Source organism: Drosophila biarmipes, unplaced genomic scaffold (assembly GCF_025231255.1).
Source record: "Drosophila biarmipes strain raj3 unplaced genomic scaffold, RU_DBia_V1.1 ptg000007l, whole genome shotgun sequence".
In the NCBI taxonomy this organism is placed as follows: Eukaryota; Metazoa; Arthropoda; class Insecta; order Diptera; family Drosophilidae; genus Drosophila; species Drosophila biarmipes.
In genome coordinates, this window is record NW_026114528.1 from 392,518 (window position 1) to 420,082 (window position 27,565).

General features: G+C 36.4%; 1 protein-coding gene and 1 long non-coding RNA gene across 13 annotated transcripts in view; both read left to right on the top strand.

Moving 5' to 3' along the window:
* The window catches only part of LOC108028871 (putative serine/threonine-protein kinase STE20-like), a 202,768-nt gene that overhangs the window by 123,991 nt on the left and 51,212 nt on the right, over positions 1-27,565 (top strand). For all 12 annotated transcript variants that reach the window (XR_006367984.2, XR_006367983.2, XR_006367986.2 and 9 more), the window contains exon 3: positions 21,100-21,336. Coding sequence is in view for 7 of the 12 variants with exons in the window: in XM_044092641.2 (XP_043948576.1) it covers positions 21,100-21,336 (237 nt within the window). In the remaining 5 variants the exon portion in view is untranslated. The remainder of the gene's footprint in view (positions 1-21,099; positions 21,337-27,565) is intronic.
* On the top strand, positions 18,683-20,557 carry LOC127011733 (uncharacterized). The gene is made up of 3 exons (XR_007765013.1): positions 18,683-18,787; positions 18,857-20,052; positions 20,111-20,557. It is a non-coding gene; the product is annotated as an uncharacterized LOC127011733 (long non-coding RNA).

Consider the following 27,565-nt stretch of genomic DNA (forward strand, 5'->3'; position numbering starts at 1 on the left):
GCTTACATTCTTTTGCATAATCATCTAAGTTATACACCGGATCTATAGTATACACGCTATTAAATTATATTGGGAAGTTTGCTATTCTACCAAATACCAGCTCATATAGACGTCCCAATCAGTCTGGTTGAATTTTCTTTGTCTTCTTTCTTCGGTTTCTACTGTCTTATGGTGGTGTGCGGTAGATGTAAAGTTTTCAATTTTTAATTTGGTACATTAATCCTTTAAAACTGCATTTTTATATTCTTTTCAAAATAAAATTTTATACTATAGCTTTGGCTACAGTTTTCACACTTTTGTCTGCTATGGGTATTTTGACAAAATATTTTGTTAAGTCGCAGATTAATGTACAATCGTGGACATAAGTATTTAGACATAAATATATGTGAAATACACTCGTAACTTGAACTTGCTTTGTTTAACTTTTGGCATCAATGAAAAGGTAATTTAAATGCCTTTTGAATGATGCACTACTTTTCTTAACCCAGTCATTACTTATTGAAAACTCCAAATTTGTGTGAAAATCTACTTTTTAAATTTTTTTCCTCGTCTTGAAAATTTAAGTTTTTTATGTCAAAAGTTGGTTTAAACAAAATAATAGTAACTGCAAAAAGAACTTTTCAAAGTGACAACGTCGGAAAGAATTTGTATGAAAGAGGAGAAAAAGTGGCTCAAGTGCTTATTACTAAACATTTTTAAAAAATTCAAAATATTTAAGAAAAAATTATTACAATTACTTAAGAAAAATTCTTTGCCTTGAAATATTCGTATTCCCCTAAGTCAAGTCTCATTGTCTTTGTGAATGAAAAACGTGCACTTTTCTGGGTGCAATTTAAGGTTGTGTTTCCTGAATTTCTTAACCACCGATGACAATTAGGTCATCCATATGAAGGTATGCCTGTTAATGTTAGATATCTGAAATGCAATTGTCATCATTCTTTGAATGAAATTCGGTGCTATTTTTAGGCCATAAGGTAATCGCGTAAAACGATAAGAGCCATTAGAGTATTTGATAAATTAAATTCAAATACAACACAAAAACTAAACTGGTTAATTTTAAATAAGCGAAAAGACAACAACGGCAACAAGAACCACGACAACAAATTAAAAAAAGCAAAATTTACAGACCATACTAGATCGGTATCTAGCGTAAGCTCTTCCCATATCAAGCGTAAGCTGATCCCGAGAAATACCCCGGTAGGTAACGAGCCAAAAATAAACCCTGTCCTAAAAAGAAAATAAATTTTCCGGGAAATCCAAGAGCAATAGATTTGCGCTTCTAGCAGAAAATTAATCAGAACAGGCTCAGTAGACCCGACCGAAACCTAAGCCCCACCAATTTACATCAGTAAAATTTCGAACGCTCTGGTCAACTAAATTGTTGCGCTGACCAGGGACGGAAACTTTCATGTTGTATCGGTCACAAAAGGGGTATCCATGAAACCGAGCAGTATCCAAATACCTCGAGGAAGCTAGGAAAAGCTACTACGTGTACCAACTAAAAAGCAGCAAGGGCCTGCTAGTGGTACTAAAAGGAATCGGGCCCGACGTAACCGCCAAGGATGTTATCGATGCTCTTAAGGAAAAAGGGATTTCTGCAACGAAAGTCAGTAACATTATAAATAGAAAAAAAGGCGCAACAACTCTTCAAGGTTGAGCTGGAGCCAGACAGCAGAGTCTTGAAAAAAAAGGAAAAGCACCCCATTTGTAACCTGCAATACTTATTGCACCATAAAGGAACAAGCCAGTGCAATGCACAAATTGTCAGGAGTATAAACACACCAGGGCACACTGTTCACTTCGAACTGACTACACCCAATTTACCTCGCCTTAATCACTACTTTGTGGTGTTCCGGCGTAAGCCCAGTAAGTCAGGTGGAAAAGGTGCAGGTCCTGACGCGTTCAGCCCGATGGGAGAGCGATCGATCAGAACGGCCTTAAGTGGAGTTTTCTAAAAGAGCCTACAGTTCCGACTCGTGAATTTCCAGAAAGGCGTTTCCAAACCCCGAGAATAACGAGTCAGAAAGGAATGCGGTCGATCAGTACGGTCTCGAGTGGAGTTTTCTAGTGGAGCCTGTGTTTCCGACTCGTGAGGTACTGGATCGGCGTATGCCCGAGACTCAGAGAACCAGAAGCCACACAACGTCCAGCCACGCAGCCAGAAGCAGTTCAAAAGACATCGTCATCAGCAAAGAAGACACCACATCGCGACAGCCACGCAAGACAGATCGAACCACGCAGGAACGTAACGGACATTAAGCGAATAAACGGCGAAAAAACGCCTATTGCGAAAAAAAAGAAGCAAGTTAATTTTATTTTGGGCTTTTTAGGGCTTTTAATACTAAAATACAAATAAAGGCAAAAGAAAAGAATAAAAAAAAGTGATGAACCCAAACGAAGCTCGAACGCAGCGCTAACGTAAGCAAGACAAGCGTTGGTCCCGCTGCTAAAGACCAATGCACACTTCGTTTTCTTATCGACAGTCGAAGCAGCAACAACAAAAGCTTCTGCAGTAATCGATCCACCGCGATCGTTATCCCCAACACCTTCTAACGAACTCAAGCTTATTCACAACGAAAGGGTGCGCTCTCTCTCCGTCGATGTCAGCGACGGTGCAAAGCGGGGTAAACAGCTAGCGCAGGACCGACAGATGCTTCAATTAAAATGCAAGGTTTGACCATACACACTGGCATGAATCGCTACATAAACATTAAAAGAAAAGTAGTCCACTGGAGATGAAAATGGATAAAACCACGAAAAAATTATTCGAGCTTCCTCAAGCCAAGGAATTGTTAAAAACTCGAATACTGAACTTTTGGCTGACACGTTCGACGAAATCCCTTCGGCAGTCTTGGATACGGCCAAAAAAGCGAGAAAAACTCCAACAACCTTGTTAATATAAAAATCGATCTGATTGGTAAAGAAAGCTTCCAAGTAATCCCCTTGACTAAAAAATATATACATGAAACAACTTTGATACCCTCCAAATCCACACCTGATGTTTTCTTTTTATCAGCAGAACGATCTTCACTCGGCAGTTCTACTATAAATAAAAACGTAAGTTTTGCAAGCGTTAAAAATCGGGTCATGCGAGCCTTGCGTACAATGTCCAATCATCACCTACAGTCTCTTAGCAACCTGCAGAGCACACCGAAAATAAAATGGAAATATCGTCGTTTCCATTGCAACAGATAGCAACACAGTATGGTTGAACTCATTTATTCTATGCGAACGACCATGCAAAGTATGTTGACAAATCAAAATATTTTGATTCATATGCTCGAAAACACCTTATAAACGTAATGTTACTTTCAAAAACCTATCCTACCAAGAAATACAATTTCCAAATCCGAGGGTATATTTTTTACAATACTAATCATCTTGATGGAAAGGCCCATGAAGGCACTGGAATCCTGATTAAAACGCATCAAGCTCCACTGGGGCGCTTCGTCCCTACAGGAATGCCGTCCCCAGTGATATATGAAATAATTTTATTTTACGCATTGGAAATGTCAATCTCTTAAAAAATGGTTTGGCTTTTCTTTTTTCTGAGCAAGGCACCACACAACGGTCCGAACTCTCTTGTACTCTCCAAACTTCCTTTCCGTGGACTCTTCAAACTCCCTTTCGTCGTACTCTCCAAACTCCCATTAACTGAATTTCCCAAACTCTCTTTCCCGCAGTAATGTAATATATAATATATATATATCTTGCTCCTATTTCCGTTACAATATACGGACCAGTATATTTAAAGTTTAACTTATGACCAGATTCGTTCTTTAACAACACCTGGTCTCCTATTTTTAAATCAGCGTCACTAGACGATTCGATCTTGCCATGTCCGTCTGTCTCTCAGTTTTAAACTTTCCCAAAAGTCTTCTTTCTATTGCAGGTAGTATATAAGTCGGAACCAGCCGGGTGTTTTTTTTAACATATAACCTCCTTCAATTAGAAATAACATTTTTAAATTGATTTTTAATTTTGAATTAAATTTTATCAAAATCGGACGACTATATCAAATAATATGAAAAAATTATATCTTCGGTGTTTTTTGACATATAAACTCCTACGTTTAGAAATATCATTTTTTTTCATTGGTTTTGAATGTCGAATTAAATTTTATCAAAATCAGACGATCATTCGAATTAAATTTTATCAAAACCAGACGACTATATCATGTAGCTGCCATTAAAACGATCGGAAAATGAGTGGGAAAATAATATGAAACAAATTATAGCTTTGGGGCTTTTTGACATATTATCTTTTAATTTTGGGAATTTAATTTTTTGTATTTTTAAGATTTTCAAATTTACTTTAATAAAAATCGGACTACTCTAACATATAGAAGTAAAAAAAAACGGTCTGAAAAAAATAATGAAATTATTTTTTTTAAATATCTCAGAAGTCAGCAACAATCCTTAAAAACTTCAAATGGTTTTAGAAAAGTTGATTATTTCTTATTACTACAAGGGTACACAAACTTCGGCTTCCCGAAGTTATTTTCCTTTCTTGTTTGTTTTGTTATTATGTTGCATTAGAATAGCTTTTTGTGAGCTAGTTCTGGTCTAAGCTTACATTCTTTTGCATAATCATCTAAGTTATACACCGGATCTATAGTATACACGCTATTAAATTATATTGGGAAGTTTGCTATTCTACCAAATACCAGCTCATATAGACGTCCCAATCAGTCTGGTTGAATTTTCTTTGTCTTCTTTCTTCGGTTTCTACTGTCTTATGGTGGTGTGCGGTAGATGTAAAGTTTTCAATTTTTAATTTGGTACATTAATCCTTTAAAACTGCATTTTTATATTCTTTTCAAAATAAAATGTTATACTATAGCTTTGGCTACAGTTTTCACACTTTTGTCTGCTATGGGTATTTTGACAAAATATTTTGTTAAGTCGCAGATTAATGTACAATCGTGGACATAAGTATTTAGACATAAATATATGTGAAATACACTCGTAACTTGAACTTGCTTTGTTTAACTTTTGGCATCAATGAAAAGGTAATTTAAATGCCTTTTGAATGATGCACTACTTTTCTTAACCCAGTCATTACTTATTGAAAACTCCAAATTTGTGTGAAAATCTACTTTTTAAATTTTTTTCCTCGTCTTGAAAATTTAAGTTTTTTATGTCAAAAGTTGGTTTAAACAAAATAATAGTAACTGCAAAAAGAACTTTTCAAAGTGACAACGTCGGAAAGAATTTGTATGAAAGAGGAGAAAAAGTGGCTCAAGTGCTTATTACTAAACATTTTTAAAAAATTCAAAATATTTAAGAAAAAATTATTACAATTACTTAAGAAAAATTCTTTGCCTTGAAATATTCGTATTCCCCTAAGTCAAGTCTCATTGTCTTTGTGAATGAAAAACGTGCACTTTTCTGGGTGCAATTTAAGGTTGTGTTTCCTGAATTTCTTAACCACCGATGACAATTAGGTCATCCATATGAAGGTATGCCTGTTAATGTTAGATATCTGAAATGCAATTGTCATCATTCTTTGAATGAAATTCGGTGCTATTTTTAGGCCATAAGGTAATCGCGTAAAACGATAAGAGCCATTAGAGTATTTGATAAATTAAATCCAAATACAACACAAAAACTAAACTGGTTAATTTTAAATAAGCGAAAAGACAACAACGGCAACAAGAACCACGACAACAAATTTAAAAAAGCAAAATTTACAGACCATACTAGATCGGTATCCAGCGTAAGCTCTTCCCATATCAAGCGTAAGCTTATCCCGAGAAATACCCCGATAGGTAACGAGCCAAAAATAAACCCTGTCCTAAAAAGAAAATAAATTTTCCGGGAAATCCAAGAGCAATAGATTTGCGCTTCTAGCAGAAAATTAATCAGAACAGGCTCAGTAGACCCGACCGAAACCTAAGCCCCACCAATTTACATCAGTAAAATTTCGAACGCTCTGGTCAACTAAATTGTTGCGCTGACCAGGGACGGAAACTTTCATGTTGTATCGGTCACAAAAGGGGTATCCATGAAACCGAGCAGTATCCAAATACCTCGAGGAAGCTAGGAAAAGCTACTACGTGTACCAACTAAAAAGCAGCAAGGGCCTGCTAGTGGTACTAAAAGGAATCGGGCCCGACGTAACCGCCAAGGATGTTATCGATGCTCTTAAGGAAAAAGGGATTTCTGCAACGAAAGTCAGTAACATTATAAATAGAAAAAAAGGCGCAACAACTCTTCAAGGTTGAGCTGGAGCCAGACAGCAGAGTCTTGAAAAAAAAGGAAGAGCACCCCATTTGTAACCTGCAATACTTATTGCACCATAAAGGAACAAGCCAGTGCAATGCACAAATTGTCAGGAGTATAAACACACCAGGGCACACTGTTCACTTCGAACTGACTACACCCAATTTACCTCGCCTTAATCACTACTTTGTGGTGTTCCGGCGTAAGCCCAGTAAGTCAGGTGGAAAAGGTGCAGGTCCTGACGCGTTCAGCCCGATGGGAGAGCGATCGATCAGAACGGCCTTAAGTGGAGTTTTCTAAAAGAGCCTACAGTTCCGACTCGTGAATTTCCAGAAAGGCGTTTCCAAACCCCGAGAATAACGAGTCAGAAAGGAATGCGGTCGATCAGTATGGTCTCGAGTGGAGTTTTCTAGTGGAGCCTGTGTTTCCGACTCGTGAGGTACTGGATCGGCGTATGCCCGAGACTCAGAGAACCAGAAGCCACACAACGTCCAGCCACGCAGCCAGGAGCAGTTCAAAAGACATCGTCATCAGCAAAGAAGACACCACATCGCGACAGCCACGCAAGACAGATCGAACCACGCAGGAACGTAACGGACATTAAGCGAATAAACGGCGAAAAAACGCCTATTGCGAAAAAAAAGAAGCAAGTTAATTTTATTTTGGGCTTATTAGGGCTTTTAATACTAAAATACAAATAAAGGCAAAAGAAAAGAATAAAAAAAAGTGATGAACCCAAACGAAGCTCGAACGCAGCGCTAACGTAAGCAAGACAAGCGTTGGCCCCGCTGCTAAAGACCAATGCACACTTCGTTTTCTTATCGACAGCCGAAGCAGCAACAACAAAAGCTTCTGCAGTAGTCGATCCACCGCGATCGTTATCCCACAACACCTTCTAACGAACTCAAGCTTATTCACAACGAAAGGGTGCGCTCTCTCTCTCCGTCGATGTCAGCGACGGTGCAAAGTGGGGTAAACAGCTAGCGCATGACCGACAGATGCATCAATTAATATGCAAGGTTTGACCATTCACACTGGCATGAATCGCTACATAAACATTAAAAGAAAAGTAGTCCACTGGAGATGAAAATGGATAACAACCACGCAAAAATTATTCGAGCTTCCTCAAGCCAAGGAATTGTTAAAAACTCGAATACTGAACTTTTGGCTGACACGTTCGACGAAATCCCTTCGGCAGTCTTGGATACGGCCAAAAAAGCGAGAAAAACTCCAACAACCTTGTTAATATAAAAATCGATCTGATTGGTAAAGAAAGCTTCCAAGTAATCCCCTTGACTAAAAAATATATACATGAAACAACTTTGATACCCTCCAAATCCACACCTGATGTTTTCTTTTTATCAGCAGAACGATCTTCACTCGGCAGTTCTACTATAAATAAAAACGTAAGTTTTGCAAGCGTTAAAAATCGGGTCATGCGAGCCTTGCGTACAATGTTCAATCATCACCTACAGTCTCTTACCAACCTGCAGAGCACACCGAAAATAAAATGGAAATATCGTCGTTTCCATTGCAACAGATAGCAACACAGTATGGTTGAACTCATTTATTCTATGCGAACGACCATGCAAAGTATGTTGACAAATCAAAATATTTTGATTCATATGCTCGAAAACACCTTATAATGTTACTTTCAAAAACCTATCTTACCAGGAAATGCAATTTCCAAATCCGGGGGTATAATTTTTACAATACTAATCATCCTGATGGAAAGGCCCATGAAGGCACTGGAATCCTGATTAAAACGCATCAAGCTCCACTGGGGCGCTTCGTCCCTACAGGAATGCCGTCCCCAGTGATATATGAAATAATTTTATTTTACGCATTGGAAATGTCAATCTCTTAAAAAATGGTTTGGCTTTTCTTTTTTCTGCGCAAGGCACCACACAACGGTCCGAACTCTCTTGTACTCTCCAAACTTCCTTTCCGTGGACTCTTCAAACTCCCTTTCGTCGTACTCTCCAAACTCCCATTAACTGAATTTCCCAAACTCTCTTTCCCGCAGTAATGTAATATATAATATATATATATCTTGCTCCTATTTCCGTTACAATATACGGACCAGTATATTTAAAGTTTAACTTATGACCAGATTCGTTCTTTAACAACACCTGGTCTCCTATTTTTAAATCAGCGTCACTAGACGAGTCGATCTTGCCATGTCCGTCTGTCTCTCAGTTTTAAACTTTCCCAAAAGTCTTCTTTCTATTGCAGGTAGTATATAAGTCGGAACCAGCCGGGTGTTTTTTTTAACATATAACCTCCTTCAATTAGAAATAACATTTTTAAATTGATTTTTAATTTTGAATTAAATTTTATCAAAATCGGACGACTATATCAAATAATATGAAAAAATTATATCTTCGGTGTTTTTTGACATATAAACTCCTACGTTTAGAAATATCATTTTTTTTCATTGGTTTTGAATGTCGAATTAAATTTTATCAAAATCAGACGATCATTCGAATTAAATTTTATCAAAACCAGACGACTATATCATGTAGCTGCCATTAAAACGATCGGAAAATGAGTGGGAAAATAATATGAAACAAATTATAGCTTTGGGGCTTTTTGACATATTATCTTTTAATTTTGGGAATTTAATTTTTTGTATTTTTAAGATTTTCAAATTTACTTTAATAAAAATCGGACTACTCTAACATATAGAAGTAAAAAAAAACGGTCTGAAAAAAATAATGAAATTATTTTTTTTAAATATCTCAGAAGTCAGCAACAATCCTTAAAAACTTCAAATGGTTTTAGAAAAGTTGATTATTTCTTATTACTACAAGGGTACACAAACTTCGGCTTCCCGAAGTTATTTTCCTTTCTTGTTTGTTTTGTTATTATGTTGCATTAGAATAGCTTTTTGTGAGCTAGTTCTGGTCTAAGCTTACATTCTTTTGCATAATCATCTAAGTTATACACCGGATCTATAGTATACACGCTATTAAATTATATTGGGAAGTTTGCTATTCTACCAAATACCAGCTCATATAGACGTCCCAATCAGTCTGGTTGAATTTTCTTTGTCTTCTTTCTTCGGTTTCTACTGTCTTATGGTGGTGTGCGGTAGATGTAAAGTTTTCAATTTTTAATTTGGTACATTAATCCTTTAAAACTGCATTTTTATATTCTTTTCAAAATAAAATGTTATAATATAGCTTTGGCTACAGTTTTCACACTTTTGTCTGCTATGGGTATTTTGACAAAATATTTTGTTAAGTCGCAGATTAATGTACAATCGTGGACATAAGTATTTAGACATAAATATATGTGAAATACACTCGTAACTTGAACTTGCTTTGTTTAACTTTTGGCATCAATGAAAAGGTAATTTAAATGCCTTTTGAATGATGCACTACTTTTCTTAACCCAGTCATTACTTATTGAAAACTCCAAATTTGTGTGAAAATCTACTTTTTAAATTTTTTTCCTCGTCTTGAAAATTTAAGTTTTTTATGTCAAAAGTTGGTTTAAACAAAATAATAGTAACTGCAAAAAGAACTTTTCAAAGTGACAACGTCGGAAAGAATTTGTATGAAAGAGGAGAAAAAGTGGCTCAAGTGCTTATTACTAAACATTTTTAAAAAATTCAAAAAATTTAAGAAAAATTATTAAAATTACTTAAGAAAAATTGTTTCCCTTGAAATATTCGTATTCCCCTAAGTCAAGTCTCATTGTCTTTGTGAATGAAAAACGCGCACTTTTCTGGGTGCAATTTAAGGTTGTGTTTCCTGAGTTTCTTAACCACCGATGACAATTAGGTCATCCATATGAAGGTATGCCTGTTAATGTTAGATATCTGAAATGCAATTGTCATCATTCTTTGAATGAAATTCGGTGCTATTTTTAGGCCATAAGGTAATCGCGTAAAACGATAAGAGCCATTAGAGTATTTGATAAATTAAATCCAAATACAACACAAAAACTAAACTGGTTAATTTTAAATAAGCGAAAAGACAACAACGGCAACAAGAACCACGACAACAAATTAAAAAAAGCAAAATTTACAGACCATACTAGATCGGTATCTAGCGTAAGCTCTTCCCATATCAAGCGTAAGCTGATCCCGAGAAATACCCCGGTAGGTAACGAGCCAAAAATAAACCCTGTCCTAAAAAGAAAATAAATTTTCCGGGAAATCCAAGAGCAATAGATTTGCGCTTCTAGCAGAAAATTAATCAGAACAGGCTCAGTAGACCCGACCGAAACCTAAGCCCCCACCAATTTACATCAGTAAAATTTCGAACGCTCTGGTCAACTAAATTGTTGCGCTGACCAGGGACGGAAACTTTCATGTTGTATCGGTCACAAAAGGGGTATCCATGAAACCGAGCAGTATCCAAATACCTCGAGGAAGCTAGGAAAAGCTACTACGTGAACCAACTAAAAAGCAGCAAGGGCCTGCTAGTGGTACTAAAAGGAATCGGGCCCGACGTAACCGCCAAGGATGTTATCGATGCTCTTAAGGAAAAAGGGATTTCTGCAACGAAAGTCAGTAACATTATAAATAGAAAAAAAGGCGCAACAACTCTTCAAGGTTGAGCTGGAGCCAGACAGCAGAGTCTTGAAAAAAAAGGAAGAGCACCCCATTTGTAACCTGCAATACTTATTGCACCATAAAGGAACAAGCCAGTGCAATGCACAAATTGTCAGGAGTATAAACACACCAGGGCACACTGTTCACTTCGAACTGACTACACCCAATTTACCTCGCCTTGATCACTACTTTGTGGTGTTCCGGCGTAAGCCCAGTAAGTCAGGTGGAAAAGGTGCAGGTCCTGACGCGTTTAGCCCGATGGGAGAGCGATCGATCAGAACGGCCTTAAGTGGAGTTTTCTAAAAGAGCCTACAGTTCCGACTCGTGAATTTCCAGAAAGGCGTTTCCAAACCCCGAGAATAACGAGTCAGAAAGGAATGCGGTCGATCAGTACGGTCTCGAGTGGAGTTTTCTAGTGGAGCCTGTGTTTCCGACTCGTGAGGTACTGGATCGGCGTATGCCCGAGACTCAGAGAACCAGAAGCCACACAACGTCCAGCCACGCAGCCAGGAGCAGTTCAAAAGACATCGTCATCAGCAAAGAAGACACCACATCGCGACAGCCACGCAAGACAGATCGAACCACGCAGGAACGTAACGGACATTAAGCGAATAAACGGCGAAAAAACGCCTATTGCGAAAAAAAAAGAAGCAAGTTAATTTTATTTTGGGCTTATTAGGGCTTTTAATACTAAAATACAAATAAAGGCAAAAGAAAAGAATAAAAAAAAGTGATGAACCCAAACAAAGCTCGAACGCAGCGCTAACGTAAGCAAGACGAGCGTTGGCCCCGCTGCTAAAGACCAATGCACACTTCGTTTTCTTATCGACAGCCGAAGCAGCAACAACAAAAGCTTCTGCAGTAGTCGATCCACCGCGATCGTTATCCCCAACACCTTCTAACGAACTCAAGCTTATTCACAACGAAAGGGTGCGCTCTCTCTCTCCGTCGATGTCAGCGACGGTGCAAAGTGGGGTAAACAGCTAGCGCATGACCGACAGATGCTTCAATTAATATGCAAGGTTTGACCATTCACACTGGCATGAATCGCTACATAACATTAAAAGAAAAGTAGTCCACTGGAGATGAAAATGGATAACAACCACGCAAAAATTATTCGAGCTTCCTCAAGCCAAGGAATTGTTAAAAACTCGAATACTGAACTTTTGGCTGACACGTTCGACGAAATCCCTTCGGCAGTCTTGGATACGGCCAAAAAAGCGAGAAAAACTCCAACAACCTTGTTAATATAAAAATCGATCTGATTGGTAAAGAAAGCTTCCAAGTAATCCCCTTGACTAAAAAATATATACATGAAACAACTTTGATACCCTCCAAATCCACACCTGATGTTTTCTTTTTATCAGCAGAACGATCTTCACTCGGCAGTTCTACTATAAATAAAAACGTAAGTTTTGCAAGCGTTAAAAATCGGGTCATGCGAGCCTTGCGTACAATGTCCAATCATCACCTACAGTCTCTTACCAACCTGCAGAGCACACCGAAAATAAAATGGAAACACAGTATGGTTGAACTCATTTATTCTATGCGAACGACCATGCAAAGTATGTTGACAAATCAAAATATTTTGATTCATATGCTCGAAAACACCTTATAAACGTAATGTTACTTTCAAAAACCTATCCTACCAAGAAATACAACTTCCAAATCCGAGGGTATATTTTTTACAATACTAATCATCCTGATGGAAAGGCCCATGAAGGCACTGGAATCCTGATTAAAACGCATCAAGCTCCACTGGGGCGCTTCGTCCCTACAGGAATGCCGTCCCCAGTGATATATGAAATAATTTTATTTTACGCATTGGAAATGTCAATCTCTTAAAAAATGGTTTGGCTTTTCTTTTTTCAGAGCAAGGCACCACACAACGGTCCGAACTCTCTTGTACTCTCCAAACTTCCTTTCCGTGGACTCTTCAAACTCCCTTTCGTCGTACTCTCCAAACTCCCATTAACTGAATTTCCCAAACTCTCTTTCCCGCAGTAATGTAATATATAATATATATATATCTTGCTCCTATTTCCGTTACAATATACGGACCAGTATATTTAAAGTTTAACTTATGACCAGATTCGTTCTTTAATAACACCTGGTCTCCTATTTTTAAATCAGCGTCACTAGACGAGTCGATCTTGCCATGTCCGTCTGTCTCTCAGTTTTAAACTTTCCCAAAAGTCTTCTTTCTATTGCAGGTAGTATATAAGTCGGAACCAGCCGGGTGTTTTTTTAACATATAACCTCCTTCAATTGGAAATAACATTTTTAAATTGATTTTTAATTTTGAATTAAATTTTATCAAAATCGGACGACTATATCAAATAATATGAAAAAATTATATCTTCGGTGTTTTTTGACATATAAACTCCTACGTTTAGAAATATCATTTTTTTTCATTGGTTTTGAATGTCGAATTAAATTTTATCAAAATCAGACGATCATTCGAATTAAATTTTATCAAAACCAGACGACTATATCATGTAGCTGCCATTAAAACGATCTGAAAATGAGTGGGAAAATAATATGAAACAAATTATAGCTTTGGGGCTTTTTGACATATTATCTTTTAATTTTGGGAATTTAATTTTTTGTATTTTTAAGATTTTCAAATTTACTTTAATAAAAATCGGACTACTCTAACATATAGAAGTAAAAAAAAACGGTCTGAAAAAAATAATGAAATTATTTTTTTTAAATATCTCAGAAGTCAGCAACAATCCTTAAAAACTTCAAACGGTTTTAGAAAAGTTGATTATTTCTTATTACTACAAGGGTACACAAACTTCGGCTTCCCGAAGTTATTTTCCTTTCTTGTTTGTTTTGTTATTATGTTGCATTAGAATAGCTTTTTGTGAGCTAGTTCTGGTCTAAGCTTACATTCTTTTGCATAATCATCTAAGTTATACACCGGATCTATAGTATACACGCTATTAAATTATATTGGGAAGTTTGCTATTCTACCAAATACCAGCTCATATAGACGTCCCAATCAGTCTGGTTGAATTTTCTTTGTCTTCTTTCTTCGGTTTCTACTGTCTTATGGTGGTGTGCGGTAGATGTAAAGTTTTCAATTTTTAATTTGGTACATTAATCCTTTAAAACTGCATTTTTATATTCTTTTCAAAATAAAATGTTATACTATAGCTTTGGCTACAGTTTTCACACTTTTGTCTGCTATGGGTATTTTGACAAAATATTTTGTTAAGTCGCAGATTAATGTACAATCGTGGACATAAGTATTTAGACATAAATATATGTGAAATACACTCGTAACTTGAACTTGCTTTGTTTAACTTTTGGCATCAATGAAAAGGTAATTTAAATGCCTTTTGAATGATGCACTACTTTTCTTAACCCAGTCATTACTTATTGAAAACTCAAAATTTGTGTGAAAATCTACTTTTTAAATTTTTTTCCTCGTCTTGAAAATTTAAATTTTTTATGTAAAAAGTTGGTTTAAACAAAATAATAATAACTGCAAAAAAAAACTTTTCAAAAATAATTTTTTTTTTTAATATTTTTTAAGACTTTTCGAAGGTGACAACGTCGGGAAGAATTTGTATGAAAGAGGAGAAAAAGTGGTTCAAGTGCTTATTACTAAACATTTTTAAAAAATTCAAAAAATTTAAGAAAAATTATTAAAATTACTTAAGAAAAATTGTTTCCCTTGAAATATTCGTATTCCCCTAAGTCAAGTCTCGTTGTCTTTGTGAATGAAAAACGCGCACTTTTCTGGGTGCAATTTAAGGTTGTGTTTCCTGAATTTCTTAACCACCGATGACAATTAGGTCATCCATATGAAGGTATGCCTGTTAATGTTAGATATCTGAAATGCAATTGTCATCATTCTTTGAATGAAATTCGGTGCTATTTTTAGGCCATAAGGTAATCGCGTAAAACGATAAGAGCCATTAGAGTATTTGATAAATTAAATCCAAATACAACACAAAAACTAAACTGGTTAATTTTAAATAAGCGAAAAGACAACAACGGCAACAAGAACCACGACAACAAATTTAAAAAAGCAAAATTTACGGACCATACTAGATCGGTATCTAGCGTAAGCTCTTCCCATATCAAGCGTAAGCTTATCCCGAGAAATACCCCGATAGGTAACGAGCCAAAAATAAACCCTGTCCTAAAAAGAAAATAAATTTTCCGGGAAATCCAAGAGCAATAGATTTGCGCTTCTAGCAGAAAATTAATCAGAACAGGCTCAGTAGACCCGACCGAAACCTAAGCCCCACCAATTTACATCAGTAAAATTTCGAACGCTCTGGTCAACTAAATTGTTGCGCTGACCAGGGACGGAAACTTTCATGTTGTATCGGTCGCAAAAGGGGTATCCATGAAACCGAGCAGTATCCAAATACCTCGAGGAAGCTAGGAAAAGCTACTACGTGTACCAACTAAAAAGCAGCAAGGGCCTGCTAGTGGTACTAAAAGGAATCGGGCCCGACGTAACCGCCAAGGATGTTATCGATGCTCTTAAGGAAAAAGGGATTTCTGCAACGAAAGTCAGTAACATTATAAATAGAAAAAAAGGCGCAACAACTCTTCAAGGTTGAGCTGGAGCCAGACAGCAGAGTCTTGAAAAAAAAGGAAGAGCACCCCATTTGTAACCTGCAATACTTATTGCACCATAAAGGAACAAGCCAGTGCAATGCACAACTTGTCAGGAGTATAAACACACCAGGGCACACTGTTCACTTCGTACGGAATGTGTAGCTTGTGGAGACTTCCACAATTCGGCTAACGGCCTTGCCAACAAAGAAGACACCAAAAAGAAAATAAGTCAACTAACTAACAACTGGTCAACTAAATACTTAGAGGGCTTTTCTCCGTTCTATCAGGGACAGACACTCCAGTCTAATCTAGGAAACGCTCAGCAGATCCAAGTACAGTCACAAAGCACTCTGGAAGCTATGATGGTCACCATTCAACATGGTATTACGGCTACTTGTAGCTAATCAGTCAAAATAACAGATGGCAAATCTACGAATAACAATGTGGAACGCCATTGGCGTTTTTAGACAACTTCAACTCACTAGGGATCTTGTGACGACGAAAGGTAGACAATAAACTTAACTGCGTTTCCCCTGGTTCACCTACACACTAACCAAGTCACCCAAGAAAACTGCAGGACTTGATTGACTTCTCAGTTACAAAAAAAATCACATGAAATCTTATTAGCACCAGTTCTCTTTCGGATCTATCATTAGACCACTTGCCTGTACTCTTTACCCTAAAGCAACAGCTATTTAGTAATGATAATCCCGTCATGTTAACCTCTAACAGCGCAAACTGGCTCAAATTCAAAAAATATGTAAGTTCTCACATTGATCTTACACCACAGCTAACCGGCGACATCAACTTCAGCGGCTCGAGTCGCAACATTCGGAAGGCAAAACATAACACTCACAAAGCACTCGAATGCAGAAATAGAGCAGATCGTTTTGGCAAAGCGTCGTTCTTGTCAATTACTTCGATCGCCATCTGCAAAACAATAGCTTGAAGAAGCTTCACGCCGACTCAACAAGGCACTATGACAAGAAGATGACTGATTCCAACAACGCTATATAGAACAACTGTCTCCATCCAGCTCAAAATTGCCACATAGAAAGCCCACTCAATACTGAGCCCTTCATCAGTAACGGTTACGCCAATATGGACCCCTGAAGGCTGGGTACAAAGCGACAAAAACAGAGCCGACACATTCGCTGCCCACCTTAAAAATGCGTTCCAGCCAAATCCAGTAGCAAAGCAAGCGTCATATAAGATCGCAATCTGAAGACGACTTTCCTATTGACGAACCCATTGTATTTTGACCATGCCACTATGGTCCAAAGGTCCAAATTTTTGGCATAAACTCTAAAAATGATCGTAAGATTCTGAAAATTTGCACGAATATCAGGGAGGATAAAATAGAATTTCGAAAAAAATTTTGTGTTATTCTGACCACGCCTTCCCCCCGTCCCCATACAACCGATATAAACAAAATTACACATATGTCGTATTTATTGGTATAAATAGTAAAGTCGTCTTATATACAACCCCAAAAGCAACACAAATGAAAACGCTAATACATTTATAAAATATATTTTTATCATTATTTTTTATTAAACTAATTTTCATTTTCAATTTCTGAATCCAAAATAATATTATCTAAACAAAAAAAATCTTCTTCGTCTGTTTCTCCATCCGACTTTCCAGTCATATATAGCTCTGGATCAGGAACATCGAGTAGATCAATGACTTCTTTGGGAAGGACCTTTTTGGATTTTTTTTTTTCCCTTTCCTTCAAACAAATTGTAGAGAGAAATGGGTCGGAAGAGTCCAGTGCTCGATGAAATACGTCTTCAATATTTGCTAATCGGCTGAATTTTCTGGCATGAGACTTTCGATCGCTCTTGTATAATTTGTTTCGCGCTTCAGATGCATTTTCTCCAAGCACACCAACTGGAACAATAAAATGGGTTATAATTTGGTGTCCATGTACCAATATTTTATGTACGGTTGGAGACATTGGATACCAAGAATACAGTTTCATATATAAATTAAAAGTATTGTTACACAAATATTTAAATTTTTCGGAGTCAATAATATGCTTAGAAGAAATAGCTGTTAAAATAATATAAAAATTATAGATGAGTTTAAAATCCAAATCCAAGATAATCGAAAATTTAAGACTACTTGAGAATGCCCGTCTTGCGGTATTTCCGTCATTGCTATTACCACTTCCATTTTGTTTTGGTGTATCTACATTAAGGCCAAGCTCAATCCACAACTTCTCTTGAATACTTTTTTTACGCAAGGATACTTAAAGCTTTTCATCTCCTTTCACGTGCCACTTCTTTACTTCAATTCTATAGGAAATTCGCAGAGGAAACTCCATAAACCGTATCCATGCATGTAGCGGACTCACTCCATATTTTAAATTTTCTGATTTCACATTAAAAATCGGCGAGTTAAAATCAGTTGTTTTAAGCAATTGAGTAGGCTTTGCACCACATAACGGACATGATTGACACGAATTGGTTCCGGTTACAATGTTTAAGACCTTACCATCGATTAAAGTCATATGAGTTTGGTATTTTACAGTTATTATATTGCTTTTGTAGCTATAAGATAATACGTTTAGGTTTTCTATTTCCACGTCCAGATTTTTTTTCTCTTTTAAAATCAGTGCAGTACTTTCCTTCACAAACTCAATTTTCAAAGGTCGACAAAATCTCACTGACTTTGGAGTCCTATTAATCCAAATAACCCGATGATGCTGATCCATTAGCTTTAACGGTATAACAGTGGTGACAAAAAGCGAATGATCTAAGCCAACTGATTCATTCAATTGAAATCTTTGCTTATATGTGCTGTGTCCAGTAGACCCATCGAACACATAGCTCACAATTAAAGTGCATTCTGTTGCATCTGGCCAAATATCAAAAACTTCCTGTTGCATTTCAAGCATGCGGTGAGCTGTATGATCTAGCAAATTTTGGAATGAGACTTCCGCTTTCGTTTCACAGATTTTAATTTCCAGTGGTCTGCATTTCAATTTGGATTCGGCGATTTGATTATATGAAGGGAAAATATCACATCCTTGTTGCTTATTTAGTGCTTTTATATTCAAATATTGCTGCTTTGTAAATCCATTTTCAATAAAAAATGCCAGTGCACTATCAGGACTTATTGGAATCGGCTTATTCATATTAAGTTGTTTTTTTAAATCATTTATGTCTTCACTGCTTTTAGCTTTCTGAAACTGAGGCAGCATGTAAAAGGAGAGAAGTTGAATGAGCTTCTTCTGAAGCCAGCTCAGATGTTAATTTTCTTTTAAGGCGACGTCCTGCATCTTCATAATTCGACTTTTTTCTCCCAGTTTTCAAAGTGACTGGTTGCTTGTCAATGCGTATAACCATTTTTGAACCAAGCCATCGTGAGTGAACTGATTTAAAACGCCCTAACATACGATTGCATTTCGGTAAGTTTCTCTTAACATAGCTAATGAAATACTTAACTTTATTTAGTATTTCCCCCATATGCTCTTCAGAAAGGTCAATCCTGTCGCTTTCTGTTATTCGTTTTATAACAAAACCTCTAACAGCGTCGTCTTTCCGCTTGCTCTCCTCCCAAACTTCGAGGAGCGCTGCATGAAAAAACTCATAAACACCTGCAACATGTATTGTTTTTTCGAAAAGGGGCAAAAACGGGCAAAAACCATTACTTAAAATTGATTTTATAGTAATTTGTTAAAAACATTAATATATTACCTTCAAGGCACTTGGAGGCACTTAAAAGAAAACTTTAACAGAACACGTGTACTTTTGTTAGAATAACCTAGAACAACACACTTGCAACACATTGGACAAAACAACACAAACATGTATAAATATAGTAAAAAGTTTAGAAATTATAAATTTACATACCTTGACCTTTATTTTCCATTAAGACACTTTTAGCTTTGAATGTTCGCTTTAATTAAATCACTAGCTGCAAGGTATGAAAATTTTCCCGCGTTTTTTAGCCAAAACATAACGACACTGAACAGCTGACTTTAAAAGCGCGCAGAAGATTAGGGGCATTCCGAAAAAATCTTTCCAAAATTTTTTTTATATCATTTCAGTATTATAGAAACCAAAAAATTAAACAAAAAAAAATTATTTCACAAAAAAAATATCATTTATGCCAAAAATTTGGGCTTTTGGACCATAGTGCATGCGAAGTCATAAAAATTATAAAAGAGCAGCTACAACCGAAAAAATCTCAAGGCTGCGATCTAATAATTCCAAAAATGGTTATAGAACTCACACTATGCGCTGTTGGTACCATATGCCAGCAGTTCAACGCGATGACAAGACTCAATCATCATAATGATACCAAAACCAGGGAAAGACCACACGCTCACCTTCTCAAACAGACCGATAAGTTTAATTACATGTCTATCAAAACTCTTTGAAAAATGCCTTCTAACCCGTATCATACCATACTTTAGAAGACATAATAGTATTTCAGCACATCAACTCGGCTTTTGCGAAAAACACGGAACTATCGAACAGGTGAACCGGCATTACATCAGAAATTCGAAGTGCATTGGAAAATAGGGTATACAGCAATGCGGTATTTCTGGACTTCTCTTAAGCATTTGACAGAGTATGGCTTGACTTCCGAATGCATAAAATCAAAGGAATGGTCCCTAATAACACGCATAAACTCTTGAAGTCATATCTTTCTAACAGGATATTGGCTGTAAGATGCCTTACTTCCATGTCAACTGAACATAACATCGAAGCTTGTATTCCTCAAGGTATTGTGCTCCGTCCAACTTTATATCTACTCTACACTTCTGATATTCCGACGAGCAGACAACTGACTATAACTACGTTTGCCGATGATACCGCGATGCTCAGCAGATATAAATGTCAACAACAAGCGTCAGCGCAACTTGCGGCCCATCTAGATGTAGTACAGAAATGGCTCTCAGACTGGCGTATAAAAGTAAATGAGCAAAAATGTAAACAAGTAATCTTTACCTTAAATAGACAAAATGGCCCAAACCTTACATAAACCTCCTCATTAAAGCATTAACATTGGTATGTAGCCGTTCTCGCCTTCGTCGTAGCGACCGTCCCATCCAGCGATAATTATTAGGACAGTCTAACATAAATACAGTTTAACAAACTGTTAGAATAATGTAGTACTTTAAGATTTTAACACATTTTGTTAGTCTCGTAAAAGAAGATTCAAAATAAAAAAACCGAAGTATAATAAACATTTAACTGAATATGTATTTTTCGTTGCTTAAATGTTGCAACTCCGTGTGTAGCGCGTACAAACCACTTAAAATATCGTCCGTATAAAAGCATATTTTGAGTTTTGAGAATAGGTATAGTTACCTTAAATTCAATTTCTTTTAATATAAATCAAAACTTTTCTAAATTTAAAATTTAAAATATTTGTGATTGATCTACTTATCCGATCTTTGTTTAGCCCAAAGATACTACGGCTGTATCATCAAAAATAAATTTGTTTTATACAAGGCTTATTCGATTTCAATTTTTTCTTTCTACCTCTTCTATAAAGAACCATCTTGTTGGTATATGTCAACGCTAACTTTTAAGGACTTAAAATAATGGGTGAATAATTGAAAATACATATGTTAGTTTCATAGCGTTCATGTAATGTAATTTTAATTACGAGCCTTACGTTTGACCTTCAGTGTGTATAAATCGGATTACTGGTGCTAGCATGTTTTCTATTTTTTTTAAAATTTTTAACCCTTTTTTTCAATTTCAGAGTCAAGTTTACTGCTTCAAACAAATGAACTGTTTCACCGTGATATATTTATGAAAAAAAAATTTTCAGATGACTTTCATCAGTTCGTAGAACTATGCTTAAATAAAAATCCACAGTCTCGATGGGCTACGTCTAAACTAATGACACACTCCTTTCTTAAGCAATGTCGGTCTACAAGTTTTTCAGAGCAATTTCAGGATTTCAATCATGATATGTCTAATTTAAAATTGAAAGAACGTATGTATATTTCAATACTTTTATTTAATTTAAGGGTTTAAGCTAAAAATATACAAAACTGAATGAAATATACTGAACTGAAACTAAAAATTTCTTATATTTTTAAGAATTTCGAATTCAATTTAACTGGTTAATTTTAAATAAGCGAAAAGACGGCAATGGCAACAAAAACCACGACAATAAATAAAAAAAAAACTTTGCTGTTGCTGGCGCTCCCCCACAACTGGGAGCCAGAAATCCAGATTGGTTTCAAAACGAAGTTGTAAATGTAGAAAGTATATTTATATAGTAGTATATTATATTTTCGTCACAAAAGTTGATATTAAAACTTTTGTTTATTGAAAGTGCGATCATCACTATATATTTACTTCGTTAAGTGGTGTTTTTTTTATATCAGAAGTTGTTTCCTTAAACATAAATTATATAATCCATATACTTTTCCAAAATTCTTAGAATTTAAGTTTCTTATGCGGAACTGTTTTTTAGAATTAAGTTAATTCCAAGACTCTAAAATGGAGTATGTTAGATTTTCTGAACAAGTAAATACTGTCATTTTTGTTGATTAATTTAGAGCGTAACTCATTACAAAAATTTTGTGTATGTCAAAGGTTGAGGAATACCAAGGGCTAAAGTTTTACTTACATTTTAAGCCGAAATCGTTAGAGCAGTGTTTGTGCCCAACCGAAATAGGCACCCGCTGGCACGGGGACGCTTTTATGGCTGACAGTCGCGCACGACGATAGACCTACCGGATGTTAGTTGAGATGTGTACCGAGGATAACTGATTATACCCGTTACTCGAAGAGTAAAAGGGTATACTAGATTCGTCAGAAAGTATTTAACAGGTAGAAGGAAGCGTTTCCGACCCCATAAAGTATACCCTGCAGTACCATTCAGCACTGAATGAGCACCAAATCACTACAAAACCTGCAGTACCATTCAGCATTAAATACCAAATCACTACTATGCGCTCATCACTGAGAGCTCATGCAGTGCTCAATTTTTTTTAAATTGACTGCCTAAACTAACAGGCATACAGCAGTGCTTAAAAATGAGCACAGATTCAGTGCTTTTTCAAGCAGATGAAAAAGCACAGATTCAGCACAGGTTCGGCACAGATGAGCCCACAATGTGGGCTTGGTTTTTATTGAGGTCGTTGTACCTTATGCTTAAGGCAGCTTAAGTTCTTAACACATCTCATTGCCTCTTGCAGCGCTTTCTCTGGAGGCTCGGATGGCTCTGTCTGAGAGATTGCACCCAAAATTAGGAAAAAATTGTTTTCAAAATAGAATGAGACACGAATAAAGTTGTAAGTTTTATTTTTTAGTACAAGAAATTTAATTTTTGGCATTTTAGTACAGATCCCATAGGTCTTTTAAAAATTAAACTTACAAATAATAGTTTATTTCAGCCCGTAATAAAAACATACTAGGTAAGGTCGCGACAATATTTGGGTAGGCCTTCAGCTTTTATAACATTTTCCCAGGTACGAAAAATTAAAGATGTTTGAGACTTTTATCCAAAAAGTCATTGAGTTTTACGAACAACCTTCTTTACTTTTTGGTCACTAGCAAATTTGAATTCAATAAAATTTGAATATTCTTTCACAGAAAAATGCTTTTCACTGCTATTTTTTTTCCGGCACTGTGTTTCTTGAGAAACTCGTATTTTTATCAATGTTAGTATAAATAAACTCGATGTTAGTTTTACTTTTATAAATAAATAGTGAGAGAGACGTTCCAGTAATTGCTTTTTTGTTTTATTAATTTAAAAACACTTGTTTGGCAAGTTTCGCTCTAACTCCTTCAACTAGGTAAACGGAAGTGAAAAAGACAAAAAAAAACGCGTGCCTTCCAGAAAAACAACAACAACGATTTTGTTCTGTTTTATTGACATGACCCGTTTGTCTATGCACATAAAAGCAGGGTATTTATGGACATGTTTGACTATGCCATTCGTTATATAAAAATAAAATTTACTTTATTTAAAATTCACTTATTAAGAAATTATTAACGGTAAACATATAAACTTTTTGCCTTCAACCGCATTTTTCAGGGAAGCATGTCGGGAGAGGAAGGGAAAAAAAACCTTTTTTTGCTCTCCCGCGAAAGAGCGCGGCCCTGCCCGAGTCGCTGGCTGCTCTGCCGACGTTGAAGTCGACTTTGTGGTGATTGAGCGCTTAAGCTGAATTGTAGAACGGCAGGGTATATATTGTTGTTTAGGGTCACTAGCCGAGTCGATCTAGCTATGTCCGTCTGTCCGTCCGTCCGTATGAACGCTGAATCTCAGAAACTATACAAGCAAGAAGAGTCAGACCACGCCCACCCTAACGCCCACAATCCGCGATAATTTCTGGCGCATAAAGTTCTAATGATAGACAAACAATTTTTAATTAAAAGTTATTTGTCACATCAATACCTATCGACTGACCTAAAAAAAAATGTGCCACGCTCACTCTAACGCCGACAAACCCAAAACTGTGTGTGTGGCCACAGTTTTCATTCTAGAAACATTTTTTTTCTAAAATGTATTTGTCTCATCAATACCTATCGATTGACATAAACAGCGCTCATAAAATCTTAAAATTAGGACAATAAGTGTTCTTCTTGAACAGTATTACTTTTGAACGGTGCATCCGATTTTGACAGTTGAAGTGTCATTTCAGGTATTATTTTAATTGAGAATGTCTTGGTATGCAATCCAGTTAGTTTTTCCATTACCTTTCGATTGATGTTTCACTCGTAAGAATCGAACGATTACTTTAGATTTTCAATTCTTCGTGTATATAGTAGTCGCCTTCGCACACCTACTGGACCGCTTCGTCACTACAGGAATGCCGATCCCAGTGATATGTAATGTCAATCTCTTAAACAAATTTTTGGCTTTCTTTTTTTTCTGCGCACGGCATCGTTCCAATGACAGCTATATGATATACTCGTCCGTTTTTGATAAAATTTAATTCGAAATTCAGAACTAAATAGAAAATGTTATTTCCAAGCTTAGAAGGTTAAATGTTAAAAAACACCAAAGATATATTTTTTTCATATAATTTTACCACTAATTTTCCGATTGTTCATATGGCAGCTATATGAGTAGTCCGATTGATAAAATTTAATAAATTGATAAAATTTAATTCGGAATTTAGAACTAATTTAAAAATGTTATATCCAAGCTTAGTTAAAAAACACCGAAGATATACATATATATTTTTTAATTTTTTCACCGATAGTTCCAATGGGAGCTATAAGATATAGCTGTCCGATCCGATTCTGACTGAAATCACTATACCCTCTGCAAGGGTATACAAATTATATCTTTGGTGTTTTTTAACATACGAACATTTTTAAATCAGTTCTGAATTTCGAATTAAATTTTATCAAAATCGGACGACGTTATCATATAGCTGTCATAGGAACGATCAGAAAATTGGTGTGAAAATAAATTAAAAAAAAATATAGCTTTGGGCTTTTTAACATATTATCTTATAATATTGGGAATATAATTTGTTATATTTTTAAGAATTTCGAATTCAATTTAACTGGTTAATTTTAAATAAGCGAAAAGACGGCAATGGCAACAAAAACCACGACAATAAATAAAAAAAAAAACCAAATTCAGCAAGCTGTTCCGGCCTTACAGACCGGACTAGATCGGTATCAAGCGTAAGCTCAGCCCATAAAAATAAACCGTGTCCAAATAGAAAATAAATTACCCGGGAGATCCAACAGCAATAGATTTGCGCTTCTAGCAGAAAATGAACCAGAGGAGGAGACTTAACCGAAACCTAAGCCCACCAATTTACATTAGTAAGAAAATCTAGAACGCCATGGTCAACAAAATTGTTGCGCTGACCGGGGACGGAAACTTTCATGTTGTTTCGGTCACAAAAGCGGTATCCAAGAATCCGAGCAGTATCCAAATGGAGGAAGCTAGGAAGCTACTACGCGAACCACCTAAAAAGCAGCAACGGCCTGCAAGTGGTACAAAAAGGGATCTCTCTCAAGGAAAAGGTATTTCTGCAAAGAACGTCAGTAACATTACAAACAGAAAAAAAAAGCCACAACTATTCTTGAAGCAAAATGAAGAGCACCCCATTTGTAACCTGCAATACTTATTGCACCGATTAATTAAAGTGGAAGAGCCAGATAAAAGGAACGGCCCAGTGTAATGCATAAATTGTCAGGAGTATAAACACACCAGGGCATACTGTTCACTTCTGTGTAGCTTGTGGATACTTCCACAATTCGGCTAACTGCCCTGCCAACAAAGAAGACACCAAAAACTACAGGGGCTGTCCGATCAACAAGGACATGAAGGACCTCATGCAAAAAGTGACAGCAACGCGTAATCAGAATACCCAAAATGCCTCATTTTGTCAACTAAATACCGAGAAGGGCTTCTCTCCCTTCTATCAGGGACGGAAAAACCACTCCAGTCTAATTTAGGAAATGCTCAGTAGGTCCAAGTAGAGTCACAAAGCACTCTGGAAGCTATGATGGTCACCTTGCAACAAAGTATGATGGATATCATGTCATTAATAAAAAGGACTGTGTTTCAAATCCAGAACATGACGTTACAGCTACTTGCAACTAATCAGTCCAAAAAACAGATGGCAATTCTACGAATAACAATGTGGAACGCCATTGGCGTTTCACGTCACAACTTTGAAGTAACACAGTTCCTGAATGATAATCATATCGACATTATGCCACTTTTACAGACGCACCTCACAAACAAATACAACTTCCAAATAAGCGGCTAAACTTTGTACCGCACAGATCATCCAGATAGTAAATCCCACAGTGGGACCGCCATCCTAATCAGGGAACGCATCAAGCATCAGTTTCACCAAAGGTTTGTAACTAATTACTTGCAAGCCACGTTTATCAAAGTGCATTCAGGCAACGGAAATTTCACCATAGCCGCTGTCTACTGCCCGCCTCGCTTTACAATTTCTGAAGGACAACTCATGGACTTCTACAACTTCCTTGGAGATCGCTTTGTAGCTGCAGGGGACTATAATGCCAAACACACGCAGTGGGGATCACGCCTTGTATACATTCCACGCAATATAATAAGCGCCAAAGTCAGACCATTCGCCAGTGCTAATACCTCTTCTTCAAAGCACAAAAAATACAGATCACCCCACAGGCTAACGTCGCACAGAACCAACTGGTTAAAATATAAAAAGTATGTAAGCTCACACATCAAATTAACCCCTCACTTCAACATCGAAGCGGACTTTGACTGCTCTACCGATATTCTTGAAAAAGTATTCGTAGAGGCAACCACTATCTCAACACCACAATCTGAACAGCTAGTCCTAGACAGGAGACGCCTGCGACGTACCTGGCAAACCAACAGCAGCAAAGGTGGCGTGTTGCGATTTATAAACATTCTGCGCAATATTTCATCGATAGACCCATCATTTAAAATCTTTCAATATCTTTCAAGAATATTATCATTCAAACGGCATTTAAATTACATTTCCATTCATGCAAAAATTTATAAGAAGTGGGTATGAATTATGATATTATTTAACTTTTGCATCGTCAAAATATTTATGACTTATTTTAAAACTCATAAAATAATCATTATTTTTGATCCGAAAAAAAACTCACAAAAGCAAAGACTTTTAAACTTAAAAAGAATCATTTTTTTAAACACTGAATCTTTTTATACCCTTGCAGAGGGTATATTGATTTCAGTCAGAAGTTTGCAACGCAGTGAAGGAGACGTTTTCGACCCCATAAAGTGTATATATTCTTGATTAGCGGTACCAGACTAGTCGATCTAGCCATGTCCTTCTGTCCGTCCGTCTGTCCGTCGGTTTCTACGCAAACTAGTCCCTCAGTTTTAAAGCTATCTGGCTGAAACATTCCCAAAAGTCTTCTTTGTATTGCAGGTTGCATATAAGTCGGAGCCAGCCGGATCGGAAAACTATATCTTATAGCTCCCATAAGAACTATCGGGGGGAAAAAAAAAATTACGACCATATCATATAGCTGCGCCATAGGAATGATCGCAAAATTAGTGGAAATATAATATGAAAAAATTATATCTTTGGTGGTTTAAACATAAAACCTTCCAAGCTTGGAAATTACATTCTTTATTTAGTTATGATTTTCGAATTAAATATTAAAGAAATATTTTTTGATTAGTTATGAATTTTGAATTAAATTTTTCAAAGTCGGACGAATATATCATATAGCTGTCATAGGAACGATCG